This window comes from Mustela nivalis (assembly GCF_964662115.1).
Source record: "Mustela nivalis genome assembly, chromosome: 7".
Lineage (NCBI taxonomy): Eukaryota > Metazoa > Chordata > Mammalia > Carnivora > Mustelidae > Mustela > Mustela nivalis.
In genome coordinates this window covers 18,509,918-18,528,703 of record NC_139026.1, presented here as the reverse complement: position 1 = coordinate 18,528,703, position 18,786 = coordinate 18,509,918, and the positions used below count along the sequence as shown (strand labels likewise).

The 18,786-nt window shown below is 36.4% G+C and overlaps 1 protein-coding gene across 1 annotated transcript in view; it reads right to left on the bottom strand.

Annotated features, from left to right (window-relative positions):
- Positions 1 to 8,492: 8,492 nt before the first annotated feature.
- Positions 8,493 to 18,786, bottom strand: part of NUP37 (nucleoporin 37) — a 43,540-nt gene continuing 33,246 nt past the window's right edge. The window contains exons 7-10 of the mRNA XM_082739486.1: positions 11,756 to 11,937; positions 11,215 to 11,265; positions 9,262 to 9,355; positions 8,493 to 8,759 (exon numbers count right to left, since the gene is read on the bottom strand). Of these exons, the coding sequence (XP_082595612.1) occupies positions 8,646 to 8,759; positions 9,262 to 9,355; positions 11,215 to 11,265; positions 11,756 to 11,937 (441 nt within the window). The 3' untranslated portion in view covers positions 8,493 to 8,645. The remainder of the gene's footprint in view (positions 8,760 to 9,261; positions 9,356 to 11,214; positions 11,266 to 11,755; positions 11,938 to 18,786) is intronic.

Below are 18,786 nucleotides of genomic sequence, written 5' to 3'. Positions count from 1 at the left end.
AGCCATCCATAGCTCCTGAAAGCAGTGCCACTCACGGTTTAAAAACTGAATTTCCAGGACGACTAAAAACAATTTATAGCTAGAAGTCTTGGCCAACTGCCAGAAATCCTCTGAAGTATGTAGTCCTTCCTCCAGGCTTTGACTGGAAATGATTACCAGATTTCATTTACTGTAGTCAATTTTGAAGGCAGAACAATAGATTGTAATGAATACTGATTTCAAAGGGCAGAGACCGTATATATTACCCGCATATATCCACTCAATAAAAAATCTTAAGAATGTTTCAACAGTTAACTTTGTTTTCATAGCAGATAACTAGAAAATAACTTATTTAACTTTATCAGGGATAAGTTCTTAGGTAGGGAAACAATGAGAATTGGGTTCTTCTTTTTTTTTGTTTGTTTGTTTTAAAGATTTTTAAAATTTATTTAAGACAGAGAGTGATAGTGAGAGAGGGAACACAAGCACGGAGGAGTTGGAGAGGGAAAAGCAGGCTCCTGATGAGCTAGGAGCCTGATATGGGGCTCAGGGCTGGATCCCAGGACGCTGCAATCATGAATTGAGCCCAACGCAGATGCCTAATGGCTGAGCCACCCAGAGGCCCCCTCCCATTTTTCTTTGTATTTCTTCCTGCTCTGCTTCAGGATAAACAGAGAGATGTGGTGTTTCTTCATAGGAGTGGGAAAAGAAAATTGAATGTCCCCTATTTACCTCCTCTGCCTTGTTCCTGATGAGTGATACAAATTGTCTATTGGAACTTGGCTAAGTGAAGGAATTCTAGCCTACAGATTTCATTTGTGTTAAGAATTCAATGTCTTGGCTACTTCTAATAATTTGGCCTTTTCAAACTTTCAGACTCAGAAAATTGGGCTGTAGGCTTATATCCAATATGCAGGACCCTGGATTCTTGTCTGGAAAGCTGACTACCTCGAGCTCTAATGATAGTTAGAGGCTTCCCAGTAAAACAGCACATAGCCTAGTGATGATCCTGCTTTCTCTGAGGGGATTTGGGGGCGGGGGGAGAAGCTCTCACTGTTGCATTTGTACCTACCAGTTTTAATTTATGGAGGTGACTAAGTGATGACAGAAAGAAATGCTATTGAGAGTTTCTAACATTTCCCAAGAGAAGGGGGGCACACCATGCCACACAGGGTCTCAGGAAAAACACCAGGTTTTGGTAAGGAGGCAGACAGAGGCAGGAGGTGGGGGAAGGTGTAGGCCAGAGTCTTTATTGGGGTGTCTGTGGGTAAAGCAAGGTAGGGCAGGGGAAATAGTTTGAAGACTGGCTAGTGTGAATGATTGTGGTGAGATTTGAGACACAGGAGCTGTCCCTAGCTTTGTGTACCTAGCCCTGAGTTGATATAGGACAGGGGAAATATTGGCTTGGTGTATGACAGTTAAAGAGGTAGTTGGGGTTTCACTATTTTTAGGAATTAGCTAGTCATGGAAAGACAGTTTCTCAGGATCTATAAGGCCACAAATGTTAGAGCTTTAAGAATACAGAAAATAAAAAAATATATAGTTAATACAATTGGCCTTGTGATGAATGGATGCTAAGAAGACAAATACAGAATCTAAAAAAACAGAGTAGGTAATAGTTTCAGCAAGGCACCTCGCTCCTGAGTCTAGAGTCTCATTCTATATCTAAAGTGATCAGAGGGGAAGGAGAAGCTGCCTGGCTATGCAAGCTACGGGGAGGGTTTTGGAAGGGATGTGTCTAATTACTACTCATCCACACTATCAACCAAACCTATTGTTTTAGTAACCCCTGAAGCACTGTACCCCCTCTTCAGAGGAATTGATACCCCCCAAAATTCGAAGTGTCTTAACTTCCCTGCCTTAGAAGATGACACTTCTCTTCTTTCAATTATTCATTACTCATTGATACATACCACATGCTATCATTATCTTATTGAGATCATGTGACATTGCCAACCTCTAATTTCTTTGAGACCTGAGGCTTTTTCCATTTCTTTATGTTGGCTTACTTAACCTAAGAGCCATGCGCATGTTAGTTAACATCTGCTTATTTTTAAGTTAAGAATTTATTATATAAGTGAAATATTTATCATGGAAAACTTAAAGAAAAAAGCATAGGAGGGAAAAATGTCACCCACAGTCACTCTTCTTAGAAGTTACAATTTTGTATTACCAAGGTCTTTTATCTTGAATTTACTAAGTCAGATTTTTTCCCTCATTGGTGGGGGTATAAATGAATAAGCCTCAGTCATGAGTCTTTGCTTAGCTTTGTACACCTTTTATAGCCCTCTGTCCTCTTCATGGAATAACCCTCTCCATTTATTTAAAAAAAAAAAAAAAAAAAGCAGCTGATGATGGCACTATCAGCTGCTTCTAATTAACCTCCCCTGGCGGTTTAAAGTAAATGACTCAGCACCTGGACTTCTTAAAGCAGTCAGGTTATTTTGAATCACAACCACATAAAATCACTTAACACTACTCTGGAAGCTCAACATCAACATTTCTTCTTGTAGTCTTATTTCTAGAGTCCAAAATGATCATGTTAGAACTTCTGCTATTATCCTTTAAAAATGACTGGGCCAGAGGTATGAGCCAGTCAGTCTAGGAAAATGGTTCACAATATTTTCCAGTATGAGAAGCCCTTTTTTAATAGAAAAAAAATTTTGAGGAACTCCAGATTATTGTGGCTGGTTATTTAATATACATTAAGTGAATAGATACACACTGTTGAGTATTTAAAATAGAAATATTAATTGGAAATGAGTGAACTATACTGGGAAATCTATCTTAAAATCCCAAAATTTCATTCAAAATAGCACTTTACTCCCTTTTATTTTCTAGACTATGTTCTCTTAGTTTTTCTACAATACATCCTACCTTAGAAAGTCTTGCCTCTTTTATATCACATAGGTAGGAATTGTTATTCTGGCTTTTATTTGAATTCCAGGGCTAAACCTGCGGGGTCACATAATAGACATCAAGTTGACAAGCACACCTTGATGTATCTGGGACCTTCTTAATCCTCTTCAAGATTCCTAAATGAGATCTTCAAAAGCCACTCTTGCTGAATTGGAGAAGGGTTCACTGGCAGGCTCATTCCTCCCACTACCTGTTAATATTCTGGGGGAGAAAGAGGCTGTTGGCAAAACACCTGAAATCAACATATGCTAAATGTGTGGGCAAGTTTGATTTTGGGGGCTGTTTATATTATCTCAAGAACTCAGGAGGTCATGGCTTCAAAGGTAAAAGAGGATTCTGATAGTGGTAACATGAATATAATATTGAGAAACCCTTGCAATAATTCCATACTCTTCCATTTGCCATCATTACGTTGGGAAGCAACGATCCAGGACTTTGTAAAGATTATATACACTTATGAACATATCATAGTTATTGTGGCAGGTGCGTGGAATAATGGGGAACACGCTATGTTAAAAACATTGATAGAATCTAGAAATACTCCATGGACTTGGGGTCTAATGTATTTTTGGGTAAGTCCAGGATGGAGTGAGACTTCTAAGCAGCTATACATATGACCAGGTCCTATACTTGCCCAAAATAAAGTGCCAGGGAAACCTTACCAGGGAAACCTTACTTGAGTTCTATACATCTACAGATTTCTCCTAGGTACAGGCAATTGGGAGAGATATGACACATTAGCTGTTCACAATAGATTGTGGCACCATTGTCCAACTCCTATGAGAATCAGCGCTACATAACATTTGGCAAACAAAATATTTTAAATTCCAGAGTCTAAACCTTAATGAAAAAAAAAAACCACATTTTTCTGTGGTCTGAAAACCAAATGAGCTATTATACAATAATTACTATAAAGTATACCTGAGTTTTTCTTTAATCTGTAATGAATACCTGGATTTCATTAGTACCAGTGGAAGAAAGAATTAGCAATTAACCAAAGAAACATTAAATAAGAAAAGATGGCAGAAGTTCTTTAAAAGATAGCTTCTATTGGTCTGGTTTAAACTAATGTTCATAACAAAATAATTTCTTACAGTTATAGTTTAAATAAAAATGAACCAAAATGAACTAATTTGTTTAGACAGACTCCACCTTCTTTATCACCATGGTGTAATTTATGACTAGTTGCCTCTGGATTAGTGGTGACTTGTCTGGGGCTTATTTCCTTTATACACTGTCTCAAAAATAGAGATTTCCTAAACCAGCATTAGAAAGCTCTTGAGATGGTTGCAGAGATTAACTGTAATTTTGACCAGAGTCTAATCTTGTCTGGATTTGGCTCAGTAATAGGACAACAGCTGTGTTTATAAGAAAGATCAAAGTTTTGTGTTTAACCACCGTTAGAAGAAAAGATACCAGCAGCATTTATTGTCTTTTACTATAAAGAAAGGAAACAGGCATTCAACTCAATCTAGCACTAAAAATGCAGTTGGTAGAAATGCTTATTTCATACATCTTTAAATCTATTGGATTACTTTAAGTTTCGCAAAGACTGAGAAACCTGGTGGCCTCTCCTTTTACTCACCATTGTTCATATGGATTTTATAAGCTTACATAAGTGCTACAAGTCCCAAGGTAAGAGTATTCTGTTAAAAATTAGTTGAGAAGGCAAATAGCAATATAACAAACACATAAGTTAAACAGAAACAAGCTGATTCAAAGAAATTTCCAGGCATATGTAACTTGATTCTACATGGAGGCAACAAGTGTTTTTACTAAGGTAGTTCAAAGAACAGCTGAAAAGGTCAGAAAGGAGATTCGGTGCTTTTGATTTCCCATGAAGTCTGTATCCATGCATGCAAAAGAAATTGGTTATGTTGAATCTGAATAACGGATATGTCATCAAATGTGTATTTGTTTTTCCTTTTGTGAAATGAGATCTTCAAAGCTGATATCTTAATTATTTTGTTGTTACTGTGCTTAGTTAACAAATGGTTGCTATAAATTAAAGTCATGTTAATAACAACAAAACTTTTACCTATGTTTTAAAAGGCATATTTCTTTAAATGTATAATTAGAAACGAATGTTAGCTGTTTTGAAATTCTTTCCCAATGCCTGTTAAAATAAATGTTTTTGAATCAGCAAGGTGTTAGATTAAAGAAACAGAGTGTTCTCTCCTGTCCCTGTTACTGAGCACACCGACAGCTTGATAAAGATCTATTGGAACAGAATGTTGCTTCTGAGGACTTGACTATGCTCTCATGAGGAATATGTGGAAATGGACCATCATAATGGTGATTTTACTTTGCACATTTTATTTGACTCAAAACTGAGGCTATTACTGGTATCATATAAAGTTGAGTTGAGTTTTAACTTTTTGAGCTACAGAAAAACATGGGGAATAATCTGGAGCAAATACTTGTTCGCTCCTCAGAAATCAGTCTTGGGCACAGTACTTTCTCATAACTTTCCCAATCAGCATTTCTGGGATAATGTCAGATTTTGGACAATTACAAAAAACCAGACACAAATGTGCAAACCAGATTTCAATTTCTTCTTCACTGACATGAGATTTAAAACAGCAACAGAAACATTTCTAGGTCAGTGTCAATATGTAGTCACAAATTACCAAAGAAACAAATTGGAGTGCATGGGTGTGTGATTCTGTGTTTTGGCATGGGAGAGACATTGAAATATTCACAGTGTACAAGCCAAATCATAAAAATAAAATGGGACTTATGATCCCATCATTTTGAAAGAGTAGGATTTAGTTCTGACATCTTGCAGATTTGTGATATCCTGACTTTTGCTTCAACAATCCTAAATAATACGAGTTTTAGAACATAACTTTTTTTTCCTTTCCACAATGTTTGTAAGTGAAGCAATCCTCAGATAAACTTATTTTCAACAGAAGAAAAACCCTCTTAGCCATATACAAACACAGAAAAACGAAAACTAACTGGGATACATACATGTACACATACACAAAAACAGAACTCATGTTATTTATCAGGGATTAGAAGTTATGACCAATAAAAACTCCTCATTAAACAGTGCCTCCTGTGTTAGTCTAATTTAGTTTACTAAGAACAAAGTTTTTTTTTTTTTTTTTTTTTAAAGATTTTATTTATTTATTTGACAGACAGAGATCACAAGTAGGCAGAGAGGCAGGCAGAGAGGAGGAAGCAGGCTCCCTGCTGAGCAGAAAGCCCGATGTGGGGCTTGATCCCAGGACCCTGGGATCATGACCTGAGCCAAAGGCAGAGGCATCAACCCACTGAGCCACCCAGGCGCCCCACTAAGAACAAAGTTTTTTTTAAGGAAAAAGAGTATCATTACACCATGTAAAGTAATTGAACACAGTAAAGTTTAACAAATGCTTACTCAGGATAACCTGAACACTGCTCCTGAAGCTAAGGGGTAAAAATATTCTTCTCATTTCTGAGACTTTAGTGTCATCATAGTCACCATATTAATTTACAAGTGAAACAACCATTTTGTCTTCTTAAGGATAACACTTCCTGCCTCTCGTTGGCATGAATCCATAAATTTGGTACTTACACAAGCACCATGGGTTATCTTTTCCCAGAACAGTGGTTTTACTGGGTTAATTTCTTCAGATAACTTATATTTGGATAAGTCCTCATTCCAAAGAACCCATTTCCTAAACACCCATACCTTTTCACTCTCCAACCTTAATCATAACCCACCCAATTCCTAAGTCAACTTTCCTAAGAATAAGACAATTTTCAAATACACTGGCTCAATCTGTCATCCCAATATGCATTCCTTATTTTTGGGACACATCCTGAAATGATAGATCTTTACAAATTCTTTTTTCTATCCTGATGCTTTTACAGTTTTCTGTCCCATCACCATCACAGAGATTGTTAAAAGGAAGTATGTTCAAATTACCTGCCCTTTGCCTTTTTGAGTTCCAATCTGCTTATGAAGGGGTAAAGGAAACTATTTCTTGTATTTGGTAATAATATTTTATTGTATCAAATAAACTGACTTGGAAATTGCTTATGCTATTCAATCTTTTCATCTGTACTTTAATCATGTTTAACAGTTTATACCAAATATCTACATGATTACAAAATTTCATTGCACTAAAAAAAAATTACCTGCAACATTTCTCTTAAAGCTCATTTTCTTGATTCTATAAGATACATATTATTAGACATCTTATGAATAAAACACTTGATTAAAAAACATTCATTGGCATTCTTAATTAAAAATAATTTAAATTCCTCAAAATTAGGAAATGTACACCCCTGAAATAAATTAATAATACCTACAAATCCTTGAACTGTGAGGCAGATGTTTTAGGTGTTTTTATTCACATTAATTTAAGCCTCAAGATAACTCCATGAGACAGTGATTCCTATGGAAATGCAGTTGCAGAGGGCATTAATCCACAAGGACACAGAGTTTGTAGGAAATCATTTCCCTCTATACTTGACTGACAAACAGAACCATAATCTTTTACTCTTCTGAACACATCATGATGTGTCACAAAAACACTATATGGCTACCCTGCATAATGATAACTTCAATGGTCTTGAGAGGGAATACAGTACTATTGCCACTAGGTGCCATCTCAAAAATATTTCAGTTTCTTGGTAAAAATGGTGAAGATTCATAAAAGGCAGAGGCTGTCGAGATTAAATTATAATTCATTTTCAAGGTAAGCTTTATCCCATACACCATAAAGAACTTCTAAAAATATTGAGATGTCGACTCAAAAGAAATTGGCAGAGGCACCTGGGTGGCTCAGCTGGTTAAGCACCTGCCTTTGGATTGGGTCATGATCCTAGGGTTCTGGGATCGAGCTCTGTGTCAGGCTCTTTGCTCAGCAGGGAGTCTGCTTCTCCCCCTCCCTCTGCTGCTCTGCCTACTTGTGCCCTCTCTGTCAAATAAATACAAAAAATAAAAAGATTTAAAAATAAAGCAAAAACAAAAGAAATTGGCGTATAGTAAACAGGGTTGAGTAAATCAGTCACATTTCTAAGAAACTGAAAATCAATTTTTTTTATGTTTTTATTTATTTGTCAGAGAGAGCATGAGCAGGGGGAGTGGCAGGCAGAAGGAGAAGCAGGCTCCCTGCTGAGCATGGAGTCCTGTGTTGGACTCAATCTCAGGACCCTAGAATCATGACCTGAGCAGAAGGCAGATCCTTAACTGACTGAGCCACCCAGGCATCCCTAAAAATCATTCTTTATATTAAATTGAATAATAATCATTTATAATTACTGAGGAAGTTGTATGACACTTACACATACAGAATGCTAACAAAAATGGATACAACCACACATATACACTGAACCACTTCCAGAATAACACTGAAAGGAAAGACTTTTTCTTACTTTTGTAAATGTTTGTGTCTCTGAGAATTAGGAAAACAGCCTATATTTGAAGTATAGAGGAGGATATACTTTGGATAATCCTGTGATAAAATCACAAATATGTATGTTTCCCTAGTTATCTCTTTTCTACAGCTGCTGAGTTAATTATAGTCTCAAAAGATGATTTACAAAAACGTGTATGTGTTATATATATATACACACACATAAAGAAAAGAGCAGGCAAATGACTTTTCAAACCATTAATATTTTATTTAACAGAAACAACAATTGGGATACTTCTAGAGTTTACAGTGTATTTGATACAAAAATAAGAAATTCTCCAAAATATGTATTAAAAATACAAAGTTTATGGATCTAAGGTACACAGAAAATTTGTTTTACATTTCAGTCACCCAAAACAACAGCTTGTGGTCTCCTCCAATTGCACACAGTGGGAGAGTTCTATGCCAGGAAAGGCCAGATCCGACGGCTACAGAACCAATGAGGACAGGCTACAAAATATGTGAAGAATTTAAGAAACTTATTAAATCACCAAAGTTGATAAAGTAAAAACTAAGCTTCAAAAATAAGAAATGCATTGATAAACTGTCTTTGGTTAACATAAAGGAAATAGAATTAAAAATATGCTCCCCCATAGGTGAAATACACATTATTTGTTTGTAGCTGGCTAGAATGAAAGATACAAATAATCTAAGAATAACTGATTTAGCTTAGACTTAAACAGTTTTGCAGCCTAAACCAATTAGGTAAATAAATTATTATATTTAAATGAAGAAAGAAATACGAAATAAAATGCTTCTCACATGAACAATGGGAAGAAGGTCTGTTACCACTGGTGATTTAAACACCAAAAATGTTTTCTCTTTCCAATTTAAGCAGATAAGACATTCACAAATGTCTTCAGTTACACATTACAAATTTGGGGGCTATGAGTAAAAAAAGTAGAAAACATGAATTTAAAAACAAATATGCCACAAACCAACTCCAAATTACCTGAGGGTGTCCTAAATGATGAATTTGAAACTGGCTTGCAATTTTGCCAGGATAACCAGTGGTTGCAAACAAGTTCTCATTAATTGTGGACCACCTAAGAAAAGACAAAAACACCCAAAGTACCCTAGAGATAACTATGAACTTTTCTAAAACTATTTTTTTTTAAAGATTTTATTTATTTATTTGACAGACAGAGATCACAAGTAGGTAGAGAGGCAGGCAGAGAGAGAGGAAGGGAAGCAGACTCCCTGCTGAGCAGAGAGCCCAATGTAGGGCCTGATCCCAGGATCCTGGGACCATGACCTGAGCTGAAGGCAGAGGCTTTAACCCACTGAGCCCCCAGGCACCCCTCTAAAACCATTTCTTTTTGCACAAAACCAATACTTTTATAAGTCTAAATTGTTAATACAATTTTATAATTCGACTGGAAATTTCTGCGAAGTTGGCTATAAATATTTTCTCATTTTGTGAATATTAAATGTTTACCATGTGCCACTTGGTTAAGTTCCAAAGTTACACAAAGTTAGCAGTTCCTTTCTTAAAACCAAAGGAGACAATGTGGTGGGGATATAAACAAGGCATCAGACAAATATAAAGTATTTCACAGTGCAATACATTAAAAAAATTAATATCCTTATTGACATTTGCTAGAAAAATTAGTTATAAATTCATGTATTTAAACACCTAGAATATTTATATATCTGATTACTTAAGTTTCAAGATATCCTAGACATTGAAATATAGTAAGTTAATGAATCAAAAAGTGTTAATATAGCTCCAGCAACATGCCTAGCAGTATAAGTGGAGTGGGGAAGATACATGAAAAAAGAAAGGATTTGTTGACACACACACACACACACACACAGGCTAAAGTCTAATTAATATTTTTATTTGGGCAGACATTACTAGTTGCTGTCCAATAGCCTTTCTGCCCTTCTTCCATGCTAAATGAACTCCAAACTACATTCCAACAGTGTGACTGACCAGAAGGGGATGATATGTACTGATAGCAATCCCTAATAAAAGAGGAGTGCTCCTTCTTTTCCTCTTTGGACAAGCTTATATGCAGCTATGACACCTGGAACTCTGGTAGTCATCTTGTGACTATGAAGCAACAAGCCGGAAGCTGCCACTGGGGACACAGAGGGAAAGGGCTGAACTCCTGTTGGCACTGATGAGCTACTGAGCCAGTCCTGAGACTGGCTCCTTCAGAAGCATTCATGTCTCTGTGATGTGCTCACATTTTTAAAATAGGAGTGTATCTTACAATCTATGGCACCTTACATTTTGATGAATATATATATTTTTAATGTGTACAAAAAATGATGTTGTGCCCAAGTCCTATAATTTTATTGGGGGTACTTTAGATTTGATGGAATACAGCATATAAGAAATACACTACTTGTTTTAGTCTTGGTTAGTAAGTTTTCATGTTAGTTAAAGTTAAAAGCACCCTAGTCACTACATTATACAATGAAATACTAGGCAAAGGTCAATGAGAAAGAACAAGGTAGACATGTATATTAATTTTAATAGGAAAAAAGTCACAGATACACAATACAGTGTGTTCTCACTAAAAGCACAACAATGACATTTATATGCATAAACGTGGGCCCACCTACATTTTACATCTTTATTAAAACAAAATATAAGGAAGTATATACTCCAGATTGTTGGTGTTTGTTGAATGGTAATGTGTTTTGTATTTTATAAAATTCTTCAAAGAAAATATTGGAAAGCGAATCACTCCCTTACCCAGACCAAAAGACAAAAGCAAAAGACTTAGTTAGGAAAGCAAAACAACCATTTATAAAACAATCAGAAAACAAACGCCAAAATATCCCCAACTCCTCAGTGCAAAGGAGAGAATTGGGAAAGTATGGTGACATAGCATGTGACAAAGTAACCAAATTAAAAAAATTAAATATAACTTGAACAAAAATGTTACATTACCTGAATAAGCAGGCTTGATCCATGTGGACAGGTCTCTTATCTTGAGGATAACTGAAGGGTAACATAATGTATTTTATGAATTTATGTTCTGGTCTCAAATAGAGGAAATTAAATTAAGGTTTTAACAGCATTTTCTCTTTAAAGGACACAAGGCCCAATGTACTTAAACTGTCACAAAATTCTAAATAAGCCCTGGATGAGCACAGATGAAATATAGAGATAGAGACATAGAGACAGACACGATTTAGAACTGTTACAGAACGCCATCATTCAAGTCAATGTTTTTCTTCTTTTTTTTAATGTAAATAAACATTGCTCAACGATTTTTTTCTTTGTGTTGTTCTTCCTGGGCTACTCTCAAAGTAAATCTGCAAATCATGGGCATCTCTCTTACGTAAAAACCCACAGCTCTGGTCCTTTTGCAAGATAGACTTGTTTCTGCTCTATAGTGAGGCTCAGGTATACAAGAATGGCTCCATGGATCAGTCAACAATAGTGACTGACTTTTGGGGTATGCAACAGACAGCTGTTAAGGAAGTACCTGGATCGAGTAATATCCCAAATTAACCAATCATTTCCTGCAACAGCTCCAACTTTGAAGGTATTTTTTAAGCACCAATGGGCTGACATTAATGGCATCTGTTCTGATTCAAGAGATAAAATAGCCTGTTGAGTCAAAAGATCATAAAACCGGATTGTTCCATTCTTCTCTGCAACCATCAGCTGTAAGACAGGACAGAAAAAATTCACCTAATTCACTAGCCAAATCTGAGGCAGAAATCCAACATTACATATAATATGTAAACATCTGCATATATTACAAATGGAACATCAAGTGCAAATGAAGTAAGAGAGGCCTATGTAAAAATCTCTGTCAAATATTAAAAAACTCGGAGAAAACTGGTGAAAGAAAGACCCAGGAAAGTTGAGTACAATTTTAAATGATGATGTATGGTTACTAGGAAAAAAAAAGTCCAAAGAATCATTCTGGGGAAAGTTATAGCTTTAAGTTATGTTGTCTAGAAAGGACAGCTAAGTGTGTATTTCTCAACAGAGCTATATTATGTGTTACACACCCTTATGTGATGTGAGATGGTTTCCAGAATGGAAGGAAGCATGACGTTAGGAACACAGACTGACCAGGGGAGCAACGCTGCTTCCTTCATTTAAAAGCTAAATGGTCAAATTACAAGTCTTCAATTGGCAGCTTTCTCCTTTCTAAAATGTGTATGTGAGGATAAGAATAGCTACAGCATTGTTGTGGTGATTAAGTGAGTATTATAGGGGGATGCCTGGGTGAGCATGTGACTCTTGATCTCGGGGTTGTGAGTTCAAGCCCCATGAGTTAGGTGTAGAGATCATCACTTAAAAAAAATAAAATCTTAAAAAAGTAATACATGTAAAGCACCCAGTACTATGCTTGTCACAAAGTAGCCACTCACTCAATAAACAGTACTCTTCAATATTTCCTTTATTTTAAAAATACTAATGATTTAAGATGTTGAATAATGAATTTGTCTGCTTCCTTCCTTCCCTGATCCCTCTCTTCTTCCTTCCCTTCCTATCTAAGAAATATTTTTTTAAAAAAGATTTTATTTATTTATTTAACAGATCACAAGTAGGCAGAGAGGCAGGCAGAGACAGGAGGAAGGAGGCTCCCTGCTGAGTTTAGAGCCCGATGCAGGGCTCGATCCCAGGACCCTGGGGTCATGACCTGAGCTGAAGGCAGAGGCTTAACCCACTGAGCCACCCAGGCGCCCCTCTAAGAAATATTTTATCAATGCAAAAATAATTATAAGATAATTTCCATTTTATAAAATATTAACGTGAAAAAATTTATTTCTTAGACTCAAAGAAGCAAGGCATTAGGATACCTATTTGTGGGAGTTAAGGTAAAGAAATTGCTATGAATAGATATGTAGCTGTTGCGCAAATAAAATGGCTTAAAGACTCCTCACATTTTCTGTAAAGTTCTCACTTTTACAGAATGTTCTTGTAATTCTGATTATATTACAGTGCAAACATTCCTGAAGGTGTGAAGTACCAGTGGTGGCCTGGAAACAATGAGAGACTTACTGTCAATAATCCTGGTTTCTACTAATCTTTTGAGTGACCTAGAGTTTGCTTTTTTCCTATCTGTGAAATGCGGGATAATTATACCAGACTCAAGATGTTTCCATACAGCTATAATGTGATATTGTACATTAACAGTATTTTCCTAAACCCATAAAACACCATTAAAGTATTACTACTACTTCTAGTAACACAGATCATGTCTGGCTTGGGACTACAGGCAGTCATTCTATGCCCACTGCCCACACATAGAGTTGAGTCTTACTATTCATGGTAGGTAGAGCCTATTAAGTTGCTGTGAATGAGGAATTGGTGAATACTGAACATTGATCCTGGGGAAAATAAAGTGTTTGGTTCTTGTGAGTCTCTGAGCATAACATTTTTTGTAACTGACCAATGCATAATCTGGTCTTATGTATGTTTAAAGATAACATTTCATATATACTGATTCATTAACATAGCGAGAACTCAGAGCCGTGGTGCCCAGGTGGTACAGTCAGTTAAGTGCCTGACTCTTGGTTTTGGCTCAGGTCTGATCTCAGGTTCCTGAGATCAAGCACCGCATCAGGCTCTGTGGTGGACTACGCTTGAGTTCCTCTTTTTCTCCCTATGACCCTCCCTGCCCTCTCCAAAATACAATGAACAAATCTTAAATAAAACAAAACAAAACCCCAAACCCAAACCTCACAGTCAACAGCACTATAGCTTATGCTTGAATAAAGCTTATCTAACACCATATTATTTTCTCCATAAAGCACATCACTGCCTTCTGGCACTTAGAAACCCTAGACTGCACTTTAGCACTTATGCTTTATGCTTGGGGGACCATTTTACATGGTGAAATCACTAACAAAAAGCACAAAAACGTGCTCAAAAATAGACCACAAATAGGACACTTCTTTAGAGTATGAGAGCTAAAACAAGAAGGCAGAGTGCTGGCCTCATTCAGCCTTAGCTGAAAATGTGCACATTAGTCGACTCAAATTTCTTATTGCTCTGAGCATGTCTGCAACTGTGAAATGCCATGAGTACTGATTTTGGGGTTATAAATAAATTTCAGTGAGTAGATGAACTTGCAGATACAGAATCTGCGAATAATGAAGATGAATTATATATAATACATAGTATTTATGCAAAATACTATGCTAATTTCAACAGAAATCAAAAGTAAAAGATGATCTTTGATATAAAGAAATTTCCCATCTAGAGAAGAGAATTAGGGAAAAAAAACTGACCATAGAATATAAATAGAATATGGGTAGTTTTTCCATTATGAGATTCTTAATAGAAAAGGTAGAATTTAAAACTATTCTCTAATAGGAAGAATGTTAAAATAATACTAATTCTACTGCCAACAACATCAGGTCAGTGACATATACAACAAAAACAAATGCAACACTGAGCTTTATATGCCCTGCCTTACTGAATCCTCATAACCACTGTATGAAAAAATTACTGTCATTAATCCTGTTTTTCAGAAGAGGAGACTGAGGCACAGAGTGACAAAGGTAACTTGTTGAAGTCTCACTGCTAGCCTGTGGCAGAGCCTGCAACTGCACTCATCAATAAAAGTGGAGCTAGTAACAGTACCTATTTCATAGTTTGGTATGAGTTAATATATGTAAAGCACTTAGAATAGTCTTAGCACAGAACAGGCTCAAAAAAATTTGTTATTATTATAGGTTGAAGTCAGATTGAAAACTCAGTTCTCAGTTATCTTTTTTCAACTGTGCTCAACTGTAATGATAGATTTTTATTTTTTTGGTTGAAAGCATAGAGTAAAAAAGTTAAATAAGTTTGAGAACTGCTAGAGCTAAAAAGTTCACAGGGGAACTTTTCCTTTAGGACTTCTCAGAACTATAAACAGAGTATGCACTGAATTTTCAGAGGGAATATTTCTTTTGTAGTACAGAACACTAGTACTTGAATCAGAGTAAGCTCAAATCTTTGTGTGGCCTTGGACAAACGACTTATTAACTTTTTGGTGTGTTTCAGTTTTCTTATCTACAAAATGGACAGAAAAATGTTACCAACCTCAGAGTGTTTTGAGAGAATTACATTAGAACACATGTAAAATACTCAGCATAGTTCCTGGCACTCAGACAGCATTCAACAAGTGTTGGTTATTATACCCCATTTGATTTAGCAGCAATCCACTCCCTTAGAGTCAGAGACTCAGATCTGATTCCGAAACATCCTCAACTCTTGGTTCTATTATTACTACCTGGTAAAATCCTAGTTCCAACTGTGGTCAATTAGATTTAAGATCTTAATTTCTTGGGATGCCAGTGTTATCAGTTGGTTATGCGGCTGCCATTGGCTGAGGTCATGATCCCAGGGTCCTGGGATTGAGTCCCACATCAGGCTCGCAACTCAGGTGGGAGCCTGCTTCTTCTTCTGCCTGTTCTCCCTGCTCACTCGCTCTATCTTTCTCTCTCTGACAAATAAGTAAATAAAATCCTTAAAAAAAGAAATAAATTCTTGAGATCTTTTGACTTTGTATCTTTTATTAACTATCAAATGCTAGTATTTGCTTTTTGCTTTCCAGATTATGTGTGTAGTTCACACCTCATATGATTTTCATTAGAATTCTATGAGACAGATAGTCATGGACCCATCTCTCTCTTCTCTAGCTGCCTTATTTTTTACCAGGCTAAGCAAAATAGAACAAAATGGGCTTGACTGGATACATCAGATTACAGAGAGCCACCAGATCGGTTAGTAGTAATAAGTGTTAATAATGACAAGAAACTCAAATTGATCAAGTGCTTATTATGTGCTAGGTTTTCTGTAAGGACTTTTTAAGAGTTCACTCACTTAGTCTTCATGAGTTTCCATTTTACAAGAAGAAGAGGTAAAGGCAGTGATTGAGAGAGCTTTTGCAACTTGCCTGAAAACACATAGCTTGTAAGTGGTGGAACTGGGATATGACTCCAGGCAATTATCTCAAGAGGCCATACTTTTTTTTTTTTTTAATATGTTTACTTATTTATTTGAGAGAGACACAGTGAGAGAGAGAACACAAGTAGGGGAAGTGGGAGAGGGAGAAGCAGGCTTCCCACTGAGCCTGATGTGGGGCTCGATTCCAGGACCCCAGAATCATGACCTGAGCCGAAGGCAGATGCTTAATGACTGAGCCACCGAGGCACCCCAAGAGACCATACTCTTAATCACTTCTGTGTTGCCTTTCTGTATTTTAGGTTTTTGAGTATAGGGGAGACATGATGAAACCGGTATTTTAACGTTCAAAACTTTTGAAATAGCGGTAAGCCCTGGCAGGAGTTACTTGTGGGAACAGAAAGGTGAAGAATGCACCTTAATGACAAAGAAAGTGGTCTAGTAATATGTACCTAAGGAAGGAAAAGTTAAAAACCTGGAAAAGTTTGCATACATGGGGTGAAGACATTAAAAATGATTTCAGGATTTTGAGTGTATGTGACCTACAGCACGGACTTCTAAACATTCTGAAGTCACGGAAACAATAAAAGAAAGGAGGTGGGGTGGGATGGAGTTTTAATGATAGAAGAAAAACAGAAATTAACTTAAAGCATATGGAGGAAAGCGATTAAGCATTAAGATTCAAGTTTCGGTAAAGAAGTTGTAAGAAAAGTTCTGGTTTCTCATCTAGGTCACAGATTTTAAAAAGCAGCCCATTTGGATGTCAAATACATAAAGACAGAAAGCAGGTTAATGGTTGCTGGTGGTGGTGGGCAGAGCTCGGTATAGGTTTTCTTTCAGAGTTCATGAAAATATTCTAAAATTAAATACTAGTACTGTTTGCACTCTGTAAATATACTATAAAATAGTGAACTGTAGACTTTAAAAGGGTGGATTTATAGCATTTTGCCTATATCTCAATAAAGTTATTAGAAAAAGAAACAACAAAAAAAGTAGCTTATCTGGGGTATCTGCGTGGTTCAGTCAGTTAAGCATCCAACTCTAGATTTTAGCTCAGGTCATGATTTCAGGGTTGGGAGACAACCCCATGTCAGGCTCCATGCCCAGCATGGATTTTCTCTCTCTGGGGCACCTGGGTGGCTCAGTCAGTTAAGTGTCTGCCTTTGGCTCAGGTCATGATCCTGGAGTCCCAGGATCAAGCCCCAGATGGGTCTCCCTGCTCAGCAGGGAGTCTGCTTTTCTGTCTGCCCCTAACCCCTGCTTGTGTTCTCTCTTAAATAAAATCTTTAAAAAAAAAAAAAAAAAAAAAAGATTCTCTCTCTTCCCCTCTCCCACTGCCCTTCCTGCTCTCTCTAGGGAGAAAAAAAAGGTAGTCTATTGTATTTATATACGGTGATATTAACATTTGGTTAGAATCCCTGTTATAGTTCATGTAGACTCACCACTACAGGGGGGAAATCTTGCCTAAAATAAAATATAGGACCTGGCTTCAAAAACATTACTTATACATGGAACAATCCCTACATATGTAATATGAATAAATTGGAAAATTTTACTCATGTACATATACAGAGTGTCCAGTTCTACTGAAGAAAGATCTAACCTGCCTGAAACAAATTTTCATGGTATCCTAAGGTTCAGAAAACATACTTACATAGTCTGGAACATCTCAGCTCAGGATTACCTCCTCTGTGAAGGCTATCAGCAGATCTGATTAATTCTTTCTTATGTAATTGATCTACTTACTAGATTTTTTTATTCCAACAGTTAAAACACTTAAAATCTGTGTTGCTGTATTTACAGGTTTTTCTTTATTATAAGTCCATCATTGTGCAACGTAAGGGCAGGGGCTTTATTCATTCTTTTACCCTCTCTCACACGTAAAGGGCACAATGTTGGTAAAAACTACATCTTCCAACAATTCACAAATACATGGTAAAAGAAGTGTTGGCAAAGGAGAAAGAAAAAGGGAAGATACATGCAGAGATGCTCAAGAGGACTAGAATAATGAATCTTTAAAGATCAAGTGAGCAGGGTTTCAAGATAGAAGTGACAGAAATGGGTTTTCTATAAAATGAGGGTGATCATAGCTGCTATCTCATAAGGTTGCCATGAGGATTAAGTGAGCTAATATAAAAAGTTGACAATGGGCCAAGTATATTTAGTATTATACAAGCGTTTCCTATAATTAAATCAAGCTTATCTTTTTGTACAACTATGAGGATGTAAAAGAGTCAATGGAGAAGCACAAAGACATTAGAAAGCTATAAAAGCAAGATGCCTAGGGAACTGGCATGAGATCTATACAGCTAAAGAATTAACTTTAACAAGATGAACATGGTAACTTATTTAAAAAAATTTTTTTTTAAATTTTAATTTATTTCTTAAATTTCTTTTCAGTGTTCCAGAATTCATTGTTTATGCACCACACCTACTGATAGATGTAATACGTGCCCTCCACAATACCCACCACCATGGAACACGGTAACTTCTTAGCTTCTAGGGAAAGATCAAACAGAGTGATGCCAGAGCAGATACTGGCAAATGAGAGAACTTTTGTTCAATGAGTCCTATCCTCTCAATGAAGTAAGAATTAAGGTC